Below are 17,017 nucleotides of genomic sequence, written 5' to 3'. Positions count from 1 at the left end.
GGGCCAAAGGGCCTTTTTCTGTGCTGTAGGCCACTATGACTTTACATATTTCAGTAATTTAGACAAATATGAGAAGAAGCTAAAAGCAATTCAAAAATGGTAGCCAGAACATCACCTGCAATACCTTTTTCTTCCCATTCCCTCTTCATTAACTCTTGCATCACCAAGGATATATCCTTAGTCCCCTGCAATTTCTTGTCTGAATATTACCACTTGGTCACATTATCCAAAACACAGCATTCGTTTTCACATGTATGTTGACAAATTCTAGATCTGCCCCACCACCACCTCTCCCAACGCCTCCATTGTTGGTAGTTTATCAGACTGCTTGCCTGACAGAGCCAGTGGTGGTGAGCTGCATTCTTGAACCACTGCAGCCCATGTGGTGGAGGTACACCCATGGTGCTGTTAGGGAGGGTGTTCCAGGATTTTGACCCAGAGACATGAAGGAATGGCAATGTATTTCCAAGTCAGGATGGTAAGTGACTTGGAGGGGAACTTCCAGGTGGTTGTGTTCCCATCTATCTGCTACCCTTGCCCTTCTAGATGGTAGAGGTCAAGTGTTTGGAAGGTACTGCCTAAGGAGCCTTGGTAAGTTACTGCAGCTACATCTTGTAGATGGTGTACACTGCTGCCACTGTTTGTTGGTGGTGGAGGGAGTGAATGTTTGTGGAAGGGGCGCCAATTATGCAGGCTGCCCTGTCCTGGATGATGTCAAGCTTCTTGAGCATTGTTCAGGCTGCACTTATCCAGGCAAGTGGAGAGTATTTCACCGCACTCCTGACTTGTGCCTTGTAGATGGTGGACAGGCTTTGAGGAGTCAGGAGGCGAGTTACTCATCGCAGGATTCCGAGCCTCTGACCTGCTGTTGTAGCCACAGTATATGGCTAGTCCAGGTCAGTTTCTGGTTAATGGTAACCCCCAGGATGTTGATAATGGGGGATTCAACGATGGTAATGCCATTGAATGTCAAGGGACGATGATTCATTTCTCTCTTGTTGGAGATGGTCATTGCTTGGCAGAAATGTTACTTGCCACTTGTCAGCCTAAGCCTGGATATTGTTCAGGTCTTGCTGCATTTGGACATGGACCGCTTCAGTATCCGAGAAGTCGCGAATGGTGCTGAACATTGTGCAATCATCAGTGAAGATGCCCACTTCTGACCTTATGATGGAAGGATTGATGAAGCAGCTGAAATGGATGGGCCTAGGACACTATCCTGAGGAACTTCTGCAGTGATGTCCTGGAACTGAGATGATTGGTCTCCAACATCCATAACTACCTTCCTTTGTGCTAGGTATGACTCCAACCAGTGGAGAGTTTTCCCTCTGATTCCCATTGACTCCAGTTTTGATAGGGCTCCTTGATGCCACACTTGGTTAAATGCTGGCTTGCTGTCAAGGGCAGTCACTCTCACCTTATCTCTGGAGTTAGCTCTTTTGTCCATGTTTGACTAAGGCTGTCTTGAGGTCAGGAGCTGAGTGACCCTGGCAGAACCCAAACTGAAGGTCAGCGAGCAGGTTACTGCTAAGCAAGTGCTGCCTGATAGCACTGTTGATGACCCCTGCCATGATCAAGAATAAGGGAATATTTGGCTCATCTTCCTTCGTCCAATCTGAGCAATCCTACATTTTCTTTCATTGCTGCATCCAATTGTTTGACAAATGATTACAGAGTTTTTTGTTTCCAGTATTCAACCTACAATGCCATTCCAATTATCTCTCACTAGTTTGAAGCTATTGCCTTGCCCGACTCCTACTGTTTAATTTAAAGTAGTATTATAGATGAACCTTTTCCATATCATTTACTCTGTGAAAACAACTTGGATGTGGTGTCTCCAAGCAGGAAAGCCCAAGTTTCTCCAGTCTTTTTACCTAATTCAGTCTTATGAGGCTCTTCTCTGCACTGCCTCCAATGTTTTAGAACCATAGAAAAGTTACAGCACAGAAGGAGGCCATTCGCCCCATCTTGTCCATGCCAGCCCGTGGACACCCAGTGCCCTTTCTAATTCCACCTTCCTGCACCCGGCCCATAGCCCTGCAGCTTACAGCACTTTAGGTGCGGATCCAGGTACTTTTTAAGAGTTTAAAGTTTTTACCTCTACCACCAACTTGGCCAGCGAATTCCAGACACCCACTACCCTCTGCGTAAAAAAGTTCTTCCTCATGTCCCCCCGCTACACCTTCTGCCACTTATCTTGAATCTATGTCTCCTGGTTCTAGAATTCTCCATCAAGGGAAGCAATTTTATCCTGTCCACTCTATCTATTCCCCTCAATTTTGTACAACTCAATCAAGTCATCTCTCAGCTTTCTTTGTTCTAAGGAAAATAACCACAACCTATCCAATCTCTCCTTGTAGCTACACTTTTCTAACTCTGACAACATTCTTGTAAACCTCCTCTGCACTCTCTCCAGAGATATTACGTCCTTCCTGTAACGTAGTGACCAGAACTGCACACAATACTCCAGTTGTGATCTCACCAGTGTTTTATACAATTCCAACATTATATCCTTACTTTTCTATTCTATACCTCTGCCAATGAAGGAGAGCATTCCATATGCCTTCTTTACAACCTTGTCGACTTGAACTGCTGCCTTCAGGGACCTGTGTACTTGTATGCCAAGATCTCTCATGTCCCCCCTACACCTACCTTCATCTACCCCCCTTAGTATATTCCCATTTATTGTGTAATCCTTGTAACTGTTTGACTTCCCTAAATGTCTGACCTCACACTTCTCTATGTTAAAATCCATCTGCCACTTTACCGCCCACTCCACCAACCCATCTATATCGTTTTGGAGATTATGGCTATCCTCTACACTATCCACTACTCGGGCAATCTTTGTGTCATCTACAAATTTCCCAATCGTGCCCCCCAAGTTCAAGTCCAAATTGTTAATACATAACACAAACAGCAAGGGTCCCAACACCGAGCCCTGTGGAACACCACTTGAGCCAACTTTCCATTCACAAGGGCTTCCAAGTGTCCTTCTTGTTTCTGTGACCAGAGCTGGATGCAGTAGACTAGAACACTGTGTACGATTTTATCACGATTCCCGTACCTTACACTTTATTGTTTTATCTATATATTTTAACATTCTGTCCACTTTGTTAATTGCTGTTCTGTGTAGGTTGAATTGCTGAGCATTGAGTCCATCATGACTCCTCGGTCTCTTTCAATTTTATCCTAACTTTACTCTTCACTATTCATGAAGTATGCATGTTGCCCATTTTTTCTTTCCACCTGTCTGCATTTAATTTCATCTGCCACTGATTGACCCATTCATGTTTCTTCAGCTTTATGAGTAACCTCTATTAATTCCAGTGTTGCTTCTAGTCTGGTATCATCTGCAAACTTAGCCAGCATGGATTGGGTTTCCAAATCCAAAGCAGTGATGTAACACTAGCGGTCCCAACCCTGAGCTCTGGTATCACCCCTGCATACCTCAACCTACTGTTTTCTAGCCTTCAGTCAGTTTTTTTTTAATCCATACCGAAGTACTGCCTTGAACGCATACAGCTTTAGGCTTAATGAATATTCTTTTATGTGGTACTTTTATCAAGTGTCTTTTGCAAGTTCCAAGTACCCAATGACCTGGAATTCAAGTAAAAAATAATGGTGAGGCTATTAGAGCTTACTGATAAAGTGTAAATCAGACAGCAGTTTCTGACAACTGCACATGGACAATTAAATGTGGGAAAAAGAAAGTTGCAGTCCATATTTACGCTGCTCCCCAAAAGTTCTACTCCAGAGAGACTCAGCATTCAGATGGTGTTGGGAGGATGCGAATTTGTGGTACTTACGTGATAACCACTAAGCATGCCAAATAAGTTAGAGCTTGTTCGTTCATGCATAACTGCATTTTAGTGATGTAATAAATCTTAATTACCGGCAAACAACCACTGAATTGAAAATTAATTTAGAAGTGTGGAGTCTCATTATTGTTTTAGTTTTATTCAAAAAATATTTAAATAAGATATATGCTCCTCAGTTCTCTTATACAGAATAATAGAAGCAGTCATTGGTCAATTCTGATTCTAAGCCACTTGGTTATTTCCCATTTTATATTGGATTGATTGAAGCCTTGAATTTAAATAACTCTCCTGTTCTCGCTTACTCTTCTTATCCCTTCAGGAGGAAGGTGGTTTGATCTTGTGTATTTGTCATTGGTTTTCTGTCTTGAATTTACTCATTATAAATTTCTAATGGGAGTAGTTCTCCTGTGGCTTACCTCTCTTTTGCGGGGATCAACTTAATCTACCTCCATGTTGCCCAAGACACATGTGAAGGTGAATTTCCTCAGGATTGAAACCCTATTTAGGTGCATGAACATGCAATTACGAAAAAGGAGCTGGAGATGCCCCAGAGAGCTTCACCTCCTCTGGCCCTTATGGTCATCCAATGTCACTTTTCCTTTGCTTGAGCTCCTGTACCTGTATGCTTCTCAGGATTACTGTGTCTACAGCCCTGTGTCCAAAATGCCATGTACCCCGTGATCGATTTTGTATATGATCTAGTTATCTCCTCTCCCCTCTCCTTCACCATGTCAATTAATTTCAATTGATGCCACAATATTTTAATAAAATGTCTTTGTCCTTATTTGATTATTTCTCCTGTATTATTCCTTTTTGTTCTGGTAAATTTCCCCATTGTTTATAAAGGTAACATTGTTGTTCTCAAGGTTTCACCTTGATGATTTCACATTTTAAATAGCTCACGCATCTTAACCTGACCTTTATTTCAGTCGCAACAATGGTATTTTAATGATGCAAAATGATCAACCTGTGTACTTTTAAAGGTCTTTTAATAGGCTTTTTAGGTAGTGCTGCAATGAAAAATGATTCAGGATGCATGTTTCAGGTTTCTTATAAAGAAAGATTTCAGAGGGATTGTGCTGAGCTCAACCTTTGTAATTAGGCAGCAAAGAGTAAGCCAATTCTTAATTTACTGGATCTAATTAATTTTGAGATTATTTCTAAGCTTGCAGACATGTGGAAAACAAAGGTTAAATAAAGAGTAAATATACATCTCGTGTCACCCTCCTCCTGCTGTAGTTCGAATGGGAAAGCTGATAATAAAAATACTCAGACATGGAATGGTACAGCACAGTGGGAAGCCATTTCAGAATCACAGAATTGTTAGAGTGCAGAAGGTGATCATTTGGCCCATCCTGTCTGCACCAGCTCTCCGAATGAGCAATTCCCTTATTGCCATTGCCCCGCCTTCTCCCCTGTCACCCTGCACGTTCTTCCTTTTCAGATAACAGTCCAATTCCCTTTTGAATGCCTTGGTTGAGCCTGCCTCCACCACACTCTTCATGCATTTGGCCCATTGTGCTTACTCTGCATAGCTCTAAATGTGTTGCTTTTTGCAATAAATTTTCAAAAGGGAATTAGACATTATTGCCAAATCTGTTTCCAACAGCTTTTCAGGCAGCGCATTCCAGATCACCACAATAAAAAAAATCCTTGTTACCTCTGGTTCTTTTGTTAATTACTTTAAATCTGTGTCCTCTGGTTACTGGCTCATCAACCAGTGAAAATAGTTAATAATTTACTCAAATCCAGTGTGTCAGTATTAGCACAAATTACCTTGTTGAGCATTATAAAATAAGTAGCATCATTGAGAGAAAATATTTCATAACTGCACAGCCTGCAACCATATAGCTGTGATTCAAACTCTTATTTTGATTCTCAGATCTTGTGCAATGTGATGTGTAAATATTAAATAGTATAAATTAATACTGAAGTGAAGTATGCATGTTACATGACTTTTTAAACTGACCCACTGCAACAACGACTTGCAATTTTAATGTAATAAAATGTCCCATGGCACTTCACTGGAGCATTACAAAACAAGGTATGACACCGAGCTGCATAAGGATATATTGGAGCAGTTGACCAAAAGTTTGGTCAAGGATGCAAGTTTTAACGAGTATCTTAAAGAAGGAAAGAACATAAGATAAGAAATGAGAGCCAAGAGTAGGTCATTCAGCCTTTTGAGTCTGCTCCAATGTCCAATGAGGTAATTGCTGATCTGATTGTGTTTTTAACTCCACTTTCCTGCAACCCTCCATTACTCACAACTTACTTGTTGATCAAAAATGTGTCTACTTCAGCCTTGACTGTATTCAATAACCCAGCCTCTACTGCTTTCTGTGCAAGAGAATTCCAAAGACTGATGACTCCTGAGATAAGAAATTCCTCCTTATTTCCATCCTAAATGGGATATCCCTTACTTCTAAACCGCTTGTTCTAGATTCCCCCACGAGGAGGAATACCCTCTCAGCATCTAACCTGTCAAGCCCTTTCGAATCTTATGTTTCAATAAGTTCACCTCTCATTCCTCTAAACTCCAGTGAACATGACCTAACCTGCTCGACCTTTTCTCAAAAGACAACATCTTCATCTGCGGAATCAGCCTAGCAAACCTTCGAATGATAAAGCACAGAAGGCAGCAATTCGGCCCTTCATGCCTGTGCCAGCTGTCTGAAAGAGACAGAGCTGTCTGATTAGTCCCAGTCCCCTGCCTGTTCGTCATAACCTTGTATGTTTTCGCCTTTTGAAAGTCATTATTCAATCTGCTTCACTGCCACTTCAAGCAGTTAATTCCAGATCATAACATCTTGCTACGTTTAAAAAAAAAAACTCTTCATCTGCCCTGTGGTTCATTTGCCAATTACTTAAATCCTCTAGTTACGGACCATTAGGCCACATGGGGCAGAATTTAATAGGGGGTCGGGCCACTGATGAGACGACAGGCTAAGTGCTGGAGCCAGGATAGAGGTAAATGTGGAGGCTGTTGCAGTAGGGATGGGAGGGGAGGGAATGGGGGTTGGATGGAGTGGGCTGGGGGAGAGAGAGAGAGTTGGGAGCCCTGACTGAGAGGCCAGGGGAGGAGGGAGCACTTGGTGGTGGGGGTGGACTCTCATTGGTCTAGTTATTGGCCACTTAAAGCCTCAGCTGGAAAGAGGGCAGGTGGATGGGTTGCCCGCGGCCTTGTCTGCTCCTCATACAATTGTGGATAGTTGGGGGAGGGCTGGGGGAAAAGCCCCGCTAGCGGGGACCTGTAAAAATTCACCCCGCTAATTTATTTTCACACACTCCCATTGCCCTCCTTACTTCGTTTTTCACTCTCCCCTGTAATGATCATATTTAGCTTGGTTCTCTGCTGAATGATGAGTCTGGCATTTATCACAGGCTTCTTTTTTCTATTTCGTTTTATTCTCCACGTCTTCAATCATTCAGGGAGCTCTAACTTTGGATGCTCTTTCTTTGCCTCCAGTGACAATGTATTTAGTCTGTACCTGAGGAGGAACAGGAGCAGGCCCTTTGGTCCCTTGATCCTGTTCCACTGGCGATAGGATCATGGCTGATCTGATGTGGCCTCAACTTCACTTTCCTGGCTGCCCTCACTTTATCTGAAACGCAAGCATATCCTCTTCTAAATAAGGAGACTAAAGCTCAGTATACAGTACTCTAGGTGTGGTCCCACTCAATGCGCTGTATTGTAGTAAGACTTCCCTACTTTTATGCTTCATCCCTCTTGCAATAAACTCCAACCCATTAGTCTTCCTAATTACTTACTGTACCTGCAAGGTAACTTCCCACAATTCATTTACAAGGGCACCCAAATCCCTCTGCACCACAGCATTCTGCAGTGTCTCTCCATTTAAATAATAAACTTTTCTATGCTTCTGACCAAAGTGGATAACCTCACATTTTCCCACATTTGCCATTTGCCAAATTTTTGCCCATTTACCTAACTTCTCCATAACCCTTTATAAACTCTGGGCCTCATCTCGTCACTGTTCCAGTTTAAAAGGTAGTGGGAGAGGCCTGCGCCCAACATGCAGCCTGGCAGGTTTGACCCTGAGGGCTACTGGCCAGTGAAATTGGGAGAGGTAGGGATTGGCTCCTGTCCGAGCCCCTGGTGTCGATCTCTTTTCCCTCCCGGCATCCACCCTCCCCCTGCCCTGTCTAACATGCCCACCCCCTTTGTCAGCCAGTCCCATCACTCATAAAATCATGGTGGGGTGGGTGGGGGCAGGAGCCGGACATGCAGTTGATGGCACGGTGTCCTATTTTACAGGTCCGCATGCCTGCATTCCCACGTGCTGGCGGCCTGTAAAATCCAGCCCCTGAACTGCTGATGTCCAGAATGATTTTTTTTTTGTTTTATTATCTATTGTGTTGTGAATATCTAGTTCATAATTCATCTGTTTTAAGAATATAACTACTAGTTTTAGGAATTAACATTTTAAATGTGAGGCAAATAGGAATATCTGATTGAGAAACTGATGAACAATCCTGGAGTAAATGCAAATTTAAAAAGCTTTGTTTATCTTACAAGGTCAGAGGTAGAGGTGTGAACAATGGATGATACAACTCTGGAGTTGTACTGGACCCAGGAGGTCTACCCTCATTTTAATAAAACATTTAAATTGTTCATGTATTCCTTAGGTGAAAAGACATTGAAAACAGATTGTAAGCAAGAGAATTCTTTAACAGGGCCAACAATTCTGGGAGAGGGGCTCACAATTTATAATACTAATAGAGTTTTATTAATTTGGGTGACTAAATCAGAGGGTTGTGTTGAAGGTAAAAATAATTCCATTTACATTTTTGGTTTTAGGAGATCCAAAGCATGCCACATTGTCATAGGGATGGGCCCTTGGGTAATTCTTTTGTTTAAATTTTCTGGGCATTTGCTCAGAAAGCAGGCATTCCGTTTTGTTGTAGACTGTATCTCATTGGATTGGGCCAAGAGGAGACGATTGTTAGTCAGGCCTGCACTTTAAACAGGGAAAGAAAATATTAACTTTATTATCCACGGTGTAGGATGCGGGTGGGACTCGAGCTCAGTTTGGGTTTTGCGAGGGAAAAAGCAGCTGGAAGATTTCCCTAGCTAGAGCAAGAAAGCTACAGAAACCTTCGTAGTGAAAGCCAGTGGTTAGCTTGGAGAATGCAGTGGAGGCTAAGCTTGAGCTGAGAAGACCATAGTCGTGAGGTTTTGAAGAGAATTTGGAGGATCACTTTGCCAAAATCTAATGTAAAGATCACCATGAAAAACAGACCTGTAATATTTTTGCTATTTTCTTCATACACAACATGCCTCGCATCTTGGAGAACATTACGTCACAAAGTAACATGGTGGAAAATGAATATTGCTGAAAAGAGAGCTCTGGCAACATTTGTCTCTTTTCAGAAATATTATAGGAAATCTTTCAAAATTAGAGTGTTTAAGACTGCTGGAATCCTTCATATAAAATGAATTAAAATATAAAATGTTCTTGGCCAGACCTTCATCCGATCTAAATTAATATATTGTCATACTAAGGGCGTACTTATGTATTGATAAGCTATTCCAGTAGTGGTAATAGTTGTTTAAAAGAAACGTGCTCAACAATGACTCTTAACCACACTTTCTACTGTGTTCCTTTAAAAGCAATGATCAGACAAACAGAATTTATGCTTACCGGATAGGTTTCCATTAAGGCACCTGTATAAGATGTATAATTAGATGTTTCCTTCTTTTCAGTTTATGATTTCAATATAGGTATGACAAAATTCTTAAATATGCTAAATTATTTTAAATAGGAAAATGCAAATATGGTCAGAGAAGTAGAGGTGGATAAAGTCATCGCATTTGATAAAACTTATGTTGAAGCAATTAAGAAATTATGGAATGATCCTGGGATCCAGGAGTGCTATGACAGACGTCGAGAGTATCAGCTGTCTGATTCTGCCAAATAGTAAGTATGAAATTTAAGTTCTAAATTATCACCCTTAAGATTCATACACTCCCCCATCTTTCATCCCTCAGTTAACATTTAGCAAAGAGTTGAGAAAGTAGCAAAAAGCTGAAGAAGATTTTTTTTATGTTCGGGCTTTTGGGGATTGGGGCTTGTGTATAAGAAGTGCATTCTTTTCATTTTTCCTGCATTCCTGAACTCCAAAGACAATCTTGAGTGGGTATCATATCCTCTCAACTCTATTCAAGAAGCTAAAACTTACCAAGAAAACTGAAACATTACTTCAATCTTGCACATTGCCAAGGGTGTTTTTATATAAAGGATTATGAAGTTTTTATTTTAACACAGCTTCCCCTTAAATTCTTCTCTGTAATGTACCCTGCACCACCAGTCTAAAACAGGCATGGGGGGAAAAAAATCAGTTCGCTATGTGATGATTCCTGGCACAAATGCAGAAAACTATTCCTTGAAATTCCTGTAGCATGGATGTAATATAAATAATAGGTGGTGACATGAGTCTGATATGTTCAATCTCCTTCCATCATCATCTTCTGTCGTTGCCTTCCTTCATCACATCATCGTCCCGCCTTTTTCCATTTTACTTGGTTTCGCCACATTGTTGAAACCCTTCTCCATTTTCTCCTATCAGTCACTCATTTGTCTTCCGATCCCACTCTGTTTAAGTCTCTCATAACCACATCTTTCTAATTGTTCTTAGGCTTAACTCTTCTCCTTCCTCCTAGCAGTCTCTTCTTGGCTACTTTCTTTGATGCTTTCACAATCTTCACTGACGCCCTAATGTGCTGGGTTCCTGATGTTGTCCTTTCTCGTTACTCCACATATCCATCTCAGCATCTGTGTCTCATTAGTATCCAGTTGTTGTTCCTCTCTTCTTGATGTTGCCCAATTTTCTGCACTATATGACAAGGCTGATCTCACAACTATCATGTTGATTTGTCCTTTCAGGTTCAGTGATACTTTTCTGTCACGCACCTCTTCACTGCACCTTTTCCAATTCTTCCAACCAGAGCCAACCTGTTGTTTAATTTCCATTTTTGTATTTCCACCTTCTACCACTACTGCCCTCGGGCAATTGAAATTACTAACTTTTTCCAAGTCTTTATCCATAATCTTTACACTTTGCTCTTAATGATTTACCTAGGCTCAAACTGACAGTCCACAGGTTGGCCTTTGGCCTACTGATTTTCACAACCCTGTCTTCCAGTGCTTTTCTCCAGTTCGCCAGATACTCAGTCATTTTCTCATCATCCCCACCACATAGCTTAATGTCATCTGCAAACACCATTGACATGGCACTAGCCACCTCACTTGTTCAATTTGAACATCTATGAAAATTAGGAAGAGGATGGGGCTCAGTGCCAATCTTTGGTTTAATCCAACTTTGGCTTCGAAACTCTTGTTCTCCCCCACTCTGCTTCTTACTCTTGTCTGGCACTCCTTGTACAAGTCCTGTAACAGTCATGCATACTCCTCAGGGGCTCCACAAATTGTAGCACATCTCCAGACCTTGTCCCTAGGCACCTAGTTATAAGCTTTCTCTAGATCGATGAACATGATCTTCAGTTTGCATTGGCTTCAATGATATTTCTTCATCCCTTGTCTTAAAACTAAAATGATTGTGAACTGACCTTCATGGATTTTTTATTATTTTTCTCAGTGTGTAAACCATGACTCCCTCTTGAAGGTATGTGATAGGAGCTTAATTCCTCTAGTTTTTGCAATCTTGAATGTCTCCCTTTGCTTCCATGCCCATTGGATTTTCTCTCTTAGCATAACACAATTGAGTAGCTTGTTCAGGACCTGGACCCCTGACCTAGGGAGGTCCGTACTTTCGCTGGTATCTCATCTGGTCCAACTGCTTCACTGTTTTTTTTTATTCCTTTCAGTATTGTCCTGAGAAGCTCAATGTGACAAACTAATATTTTGCCAACTTTTGAGGTTGTGGCTGATTTTAAAACTTTCCAACTCAAGTTCTAAATTCATGCACTTGTAGATTGGCATCAAATGTTGCAGTTTATATAAACTAAAATCTTTTTGCTTTGTTTCCTAATCATGAAAATGCTAACAATTCACCATCATTTTCTCCTATTAATAATTCATGAATGTAATGTTTCTGCGTATAATTTTTCTGTTGTGTTATCTTTAGAAATGACTTGGTATAGTTGGTGAATGTGTATGTAACTGGAACAAAAAACCATCAAGAATTCTGAGATTTATGGACTTGCCTGTGATGATAATCCGTTTATTTGGAGTCCCAAGTGGATTCAAACAAGACTGAGATTGATCTTTCCTTAGTGAATCCAGTTAGTGTGGGCGCATGAGATGGGTAGGGTGGCAGTCAGGTTAGGTCAGGTTGGGGGTGTAGTCAGGTTGGGATGTTAGTTGGGGTTAGTCATGGGGTCATGGAGTGTGGTCAGGGAGTTAGTTGGGGTGTCGGGGGGGGGGGGGGGGGGGGGGGGGGGGGGCGGCGGTGCGATGTGAGTGAGTGGGGGATCAGTTCTGTAGTTCTGTAGTTACCTGGACAAGGATTTCCCTGTCTAACATTTCCTGGGTAACCATTCAGTTATGAATGTCGGAACAACTCTCCAAAGCATCTGACTCTAAATCAGAGTTGGAGACTTTGGTGGAGGGACCTGGGGAGCAGGGGAATTGCCTGTCGGATGCTCAAACTTCCTGGGCAATTCCCATGGAGGTCAACACTTCAGGATTTCTGAGGATCTTGGGTTGTATGCCCAGTCTCCGATGATCCGGAAACCCGCAAATCTGGGCCAATTAGAGGTTATTAGAGGAATCGTGCTGAAAGGAATCTATAGTGCAGCATCTCTGGGATTAGTGCTACGATTACTACACATGTGAGCTGGATTCAAACTCAATGCAAGGTGGTCAAACTTGCAGAAGGGCAATTTGTGAACAAAATTGAGAAAGACATTTTCACGTAAATGATGCCGAGAATTAGGAACAACCTCTCAAAAAAGTTGTGGACGTTAAATAATTGAGCTTCAAAAACAGATTTTTTTTTTTCATCAAGAGATGTGGAATTCAAGTACATATCAACCATGAGGTAAACTAAATGGCAGGGCAGGTCCAAAGGGCTGAGTAGCCTACTCCTGTTGTGAATATTTTTATAGAAGTGGAACAGGCTCAAGAATGAATTAAATAAGATATGTGACTATTTCAGGTAAAGCAGCCACAATTTAATCTGATCAAATGCCACATAAAGATGTGATAATTGGAGGAGTGGAGAAGAGGAGAGGCCAAATCTAGGTCGGGAGAGAGAAGGCAGGAGAGGAGACGATGTCGAGGTTCAAAGGGGCAGAGACAGGAAACAGACCATTTTATTATTTTCCTCTCCTGCCTCCTTTTTTCTTCACGTTTTCTTTTTCCTTTTTTATTCTCTTCCATTGTCTCTTCACTTTCCCTCCTCCCCTTCTCCTCACTCCCCTCATCCTCCATTATCCTCACACCCCTCATCCCCCACTTTTCCTCGCTCCCTCCATCCCCCACTTTTCCTCGCTCCCTCCGTCCCCCACTTTTCCTCGCTCCCTCCATCCCCCACTTTTCCTCGCTCCCTCCATCCCCCACTTTTCCTCGCTCCCTCCATCCCCCACTTTTCCTCGCTCCCTCCATCCCCCACTTTTCCTCGCTCCCTCCATCCCCCACTTTTCCTCGCTCCCTCCATCCCCCACTTTTCCTCGCTCCCTCCATCCCCCACTTTTCCTCGCTCCCTCCATCCCCCACTTTTCCTCGCTCCCTCCATCCCCCACTTTTCCTCGCTCCCTCCATCCCCCACTTTTCCTCGCTCCCTCCATCCCCCACTTTTCCTCGCTCCCTCCATCCCCCACTTTTCCTCGCTCCCTCCATCCCCCACTTTTCCTCGCTCCCTCCATCCCCCACTTTTCCTCGCTCCCTCCATCCCCCACTTTTCCTCGCTCCCTCCATCCCCCACTTTTCCTCACTCCCTCCATCCCCCACTTTTCCTCGCTCCCTCCATCCCCCACTTCCCCCTCGCTCCCTCCATCCCCCACTTCCCCCTCGCTCCCTCCATCCCCCACTTCCCCCTCGCTCCCTCCATCCCCCACTTCCCCCTCGCTCCCTCCATCCCCCACATCCCCCTCGCTCCCTCCATCCCCCACTTCCCCCTCGCTCCCTCCATCCCCCACCTCCCCCTCGCTCCCTCCATCCCCCACTTCCCCCTCGCTCCCTCCATCCCCCACTTCCCCCTCGCTCCCTCCATCCCCCACTTCCCCCTTGCTCCCTCCATCCCCCACTTCCCCCTCGCTCATTCTTCCTTCCACTCACAACTCCTCTTTCTTGAGTTGTTTATTCAGCTCTCTGGTTAGCATAGTCTTTTTTCCAAATGCAGCCTTTCCCATTGTTATTCTTGCTCTTATTTCTTTGTTATATCTTCCATCTGCAGATATTAAGCGTGCGAAACAATTGAGTTGTTCTTTTCCTTCTATGAATATATGGATATGTATTGCAGTTTTTATCTAATTTATTGCTGCTCTTATCTCACTCTCTCTCTAGCATTTCTGGTTTATTTCCTGCTTAAATTCTATATATAACCTGAAATTAAATTGAGAAAATAGATTAAGGAAATAGGAGTTCAAACTTGAGAAGTCAAATGTTAGAAATACTCAGCAGGTAAGGTAGCATCTGTGGAGAAAGAAGTAATGTTTCAGATCAGTATGTTTTTTTGTCAGAACAGTTTTTGGAGTCATGTATAAATTGAGATCCTACTTATGTAGTCAGGCGTCAAAATTTTACCTGAAATAGAAATTATTCAAATTCTGTCTGTTGTACTTAGCTGTAACATGGGATGACGCAACTTATTTTGCCTAAATTTGTTTAGATTTAACATATATTTAAAATTAAGATGATGCATCTATTAGCAAGATTTTTTTGTTTCTTGGGTGAAAAGTAGTTCCAGGATGGAATGCCAAATAAAATGACACTGGGTCCATAAATTCACTGCAGTGCAAAAATAACCAATTTATTGATTATTAATCACCCCAAAGGTCAGTCCGAGGTTATATAAATCTGGGTCAAGGCACAACTGCAATGTAAAGATGGGACTATCACAACATGACCAAAACTTTGTACCGTACAGAAGACGGCTTTTACAAAGAAGCAGCGTGTGCCAATTTAAGAAACTGTTTACAACTGTTAGAGGAATTTCCATTTCAGAGAATTTCCATTTCTGTATTTGAGTGATAACGACAGATTTTTCCTAACTGGGACTGTATTGTAATGGTGGCTTAATAACTTGTGGGGCAGGAATTTATAGCAAAAACAGAAAACGCCGGATAAGGTCAGCAGGTCCAACAGCATCTGTGGAGAGAAAGATAGAGTCAACATTTCAAGTCCGTATGACTCAGAGCTAAAGAGAAGTAAAAACGCGATGAAGTTTATACTGTTTTTTTGGGGGGGGGCAGTGTGGTGGTGGAGGTGGAGGAGGAGGAGGAGGAGGAGCAGGTGAAGCTGGATAGAAGGCCAAGGAGAGATTGCCAGAGATGTCATGGACAAAAGGTCAAAGGGGTTTTGATGATGATAATACTGACTAAAGGAGGTGTTGATGGTGGCACTGAGGTTAGAAAGCAGAATGTGATAATAGCAAGACAAGGGTAAGTACTCTGGAAAGAACAACATGAACAAGTGACAGATGGCCATTGTGGTGTTTGGATGGAGGAGGGGGCGGTGGTGGGAAGAAAGATGGGGATAAAATAATGAATAAAAATGAAAATAAATAAAAATATGTGGATAAAAAAAATTTCAAAAATGAAAATAAATATTGAAGAAAGGGGATAAAAAAGGAAGTGAGGATGGAGGACAGAGTTCGTGGTCTGAAGTTGTTGAACTCAGTGTTAAGTCTGGGCAGGAATTTATGTTGGGGGCAGTGGTCCCGCCCCCATGCATAAAAATCTTTGGGGAGAGCCTGCCTCCAGTTGGCAGGCTTGCCTTATAGCTATTTTACGGCCAACTGGCATGAAAAATAGGCTTAAATGTAATAGAGGGACTGATAAATTGAAAGAAATGATTTACCACTGGCCTTGTTTTCTTTTATGGCCTTCATGATTTTAATTATTTCATAACCAGAGAATCCCCTGCAAATGGTTTCTCTTCCTGCTCCTGCACCATTACCTTAGGAGTCCCCCTAGGATCTATCACTGGCCCTCTCTTATTTCTCACCAAAGTGTTGCCCCTTGGTGACATCATCCAAAAACGCATCAAATTGCACTTGTATACTGATGACACCCAGCTTCACCTCACTGTTGCCTCTCTTGAACCCCCCACTGTCTCTGATTTGCCACTCTGCTTCCCAACATCCAGCACTGGATTAGCAGATATTTCTTCCAACCAAATATTGACAAGACCAAAGCCATTGTCTTTAGTCCCCACTGCAAACCCAGTTCCCTAGTCACTGACTCCATCCCGTTCTCTGGCCACTCTGAGGCTGAACCTATTTGTTTTTGACTTTGACCCAAGAAGAACTTCCAGCCACACATTTGCTCCATCAAAAAGAACCCTTACTTCCAACTCTGTAATATTGCCCAACTCTACCCCTTCCTCAGCTCATCTACTGCTGAAACATTCATCCATGTCTTAGACTTGACTGTTCCAGTGCTCTCCTAGCTAGCCACCAATCTTCCACCCTCTATAAACTTGAACTTAGACAAAACTCTGCTGTTTGTATCTTAACTTGTTAGGAGTTTAGTTCACCCAAATGCCCTATGCTTGCTATGGCCTCTTGATCTGATTGATCCCTATTCTATCTCTGTAACCTCCTCTGTAGCCTACAACCCTCCAATATTTATACTCCCCCAATTCTAGCCTCTTGCCCATCCCCAATTTTAATTACTCCACCATGGGTGACCATGCCTTCAACTGCCAAAACCAAAGTTCTGGAATTTCTCCATAAACCTCGGTACCAACTTAAAACCTACCTTTTTGACCAAGCTTTTAGTCATGTGTCCTAATATCTCCTTATGCCTCGGTGTCAAATTTTGTTAATCCCTCCTGGTTTTTTCTGACATTAAAAGTGCTACATAAACCCAAATTGTTGCTGAAATTCTTTGATTAAATCTAATCTCAACCTGGTGTGCCCCTGTGGAAACAAGGCACATACCTCAAGTTTGATCTCACCCTTTTCATCCCCAGTGTCATTCCCATGATCTAGCTAAGATTGACAGAAAGATTGTTATGGACAACCATTATAATAAGGCATTAAAGCAATAGAAA

The 17,017-nt window shown here is 42.5% G+C and overlaps 1 protein-coding gene across 1 annotated transcript in view; it reads left to right on the top strand.

Moving 5' to 3' along the window:
- The window catches only part of LOC121277385 (guanine nucleotide-binding protein subunit alpha-14), a 185,687-nt gene that overhangs the window by 154,892 nt on the left and 13,778 nt on the right, over positions 1 to 17,017 (top strand). The window contains exon 3 of the mRNA XM_041186792.1: positions 9,603 to 9,757. Within this exon, the coding sequence (XP_041042726.1) occupies positions 9,603 to 9,757 (155 nt within the window). The remainder of the gene's footprint in view (positions 1 to 9,602; positions 9,758 to 17,017) is intronic.

Source organism: Carcharodon carcharias, chromosome 4 (assembly GCF_017639515.1).
Source record: "Carcharodon carcharias isolate sCarCar2 chromosome 4, sCarCar2.pri, whole genome shotgun sequence".
In the NCBI taxonomy this organism is placed as follows: Eukaryota; Metazoa; Chordata; class Chondrichthyes; order Lamniformes; family Lamnidae; genus Carcharodon; species Carcharodon carcharias.
This window is presented reverse-complemented; position numbering and strand designations above follow the sequence as displayed.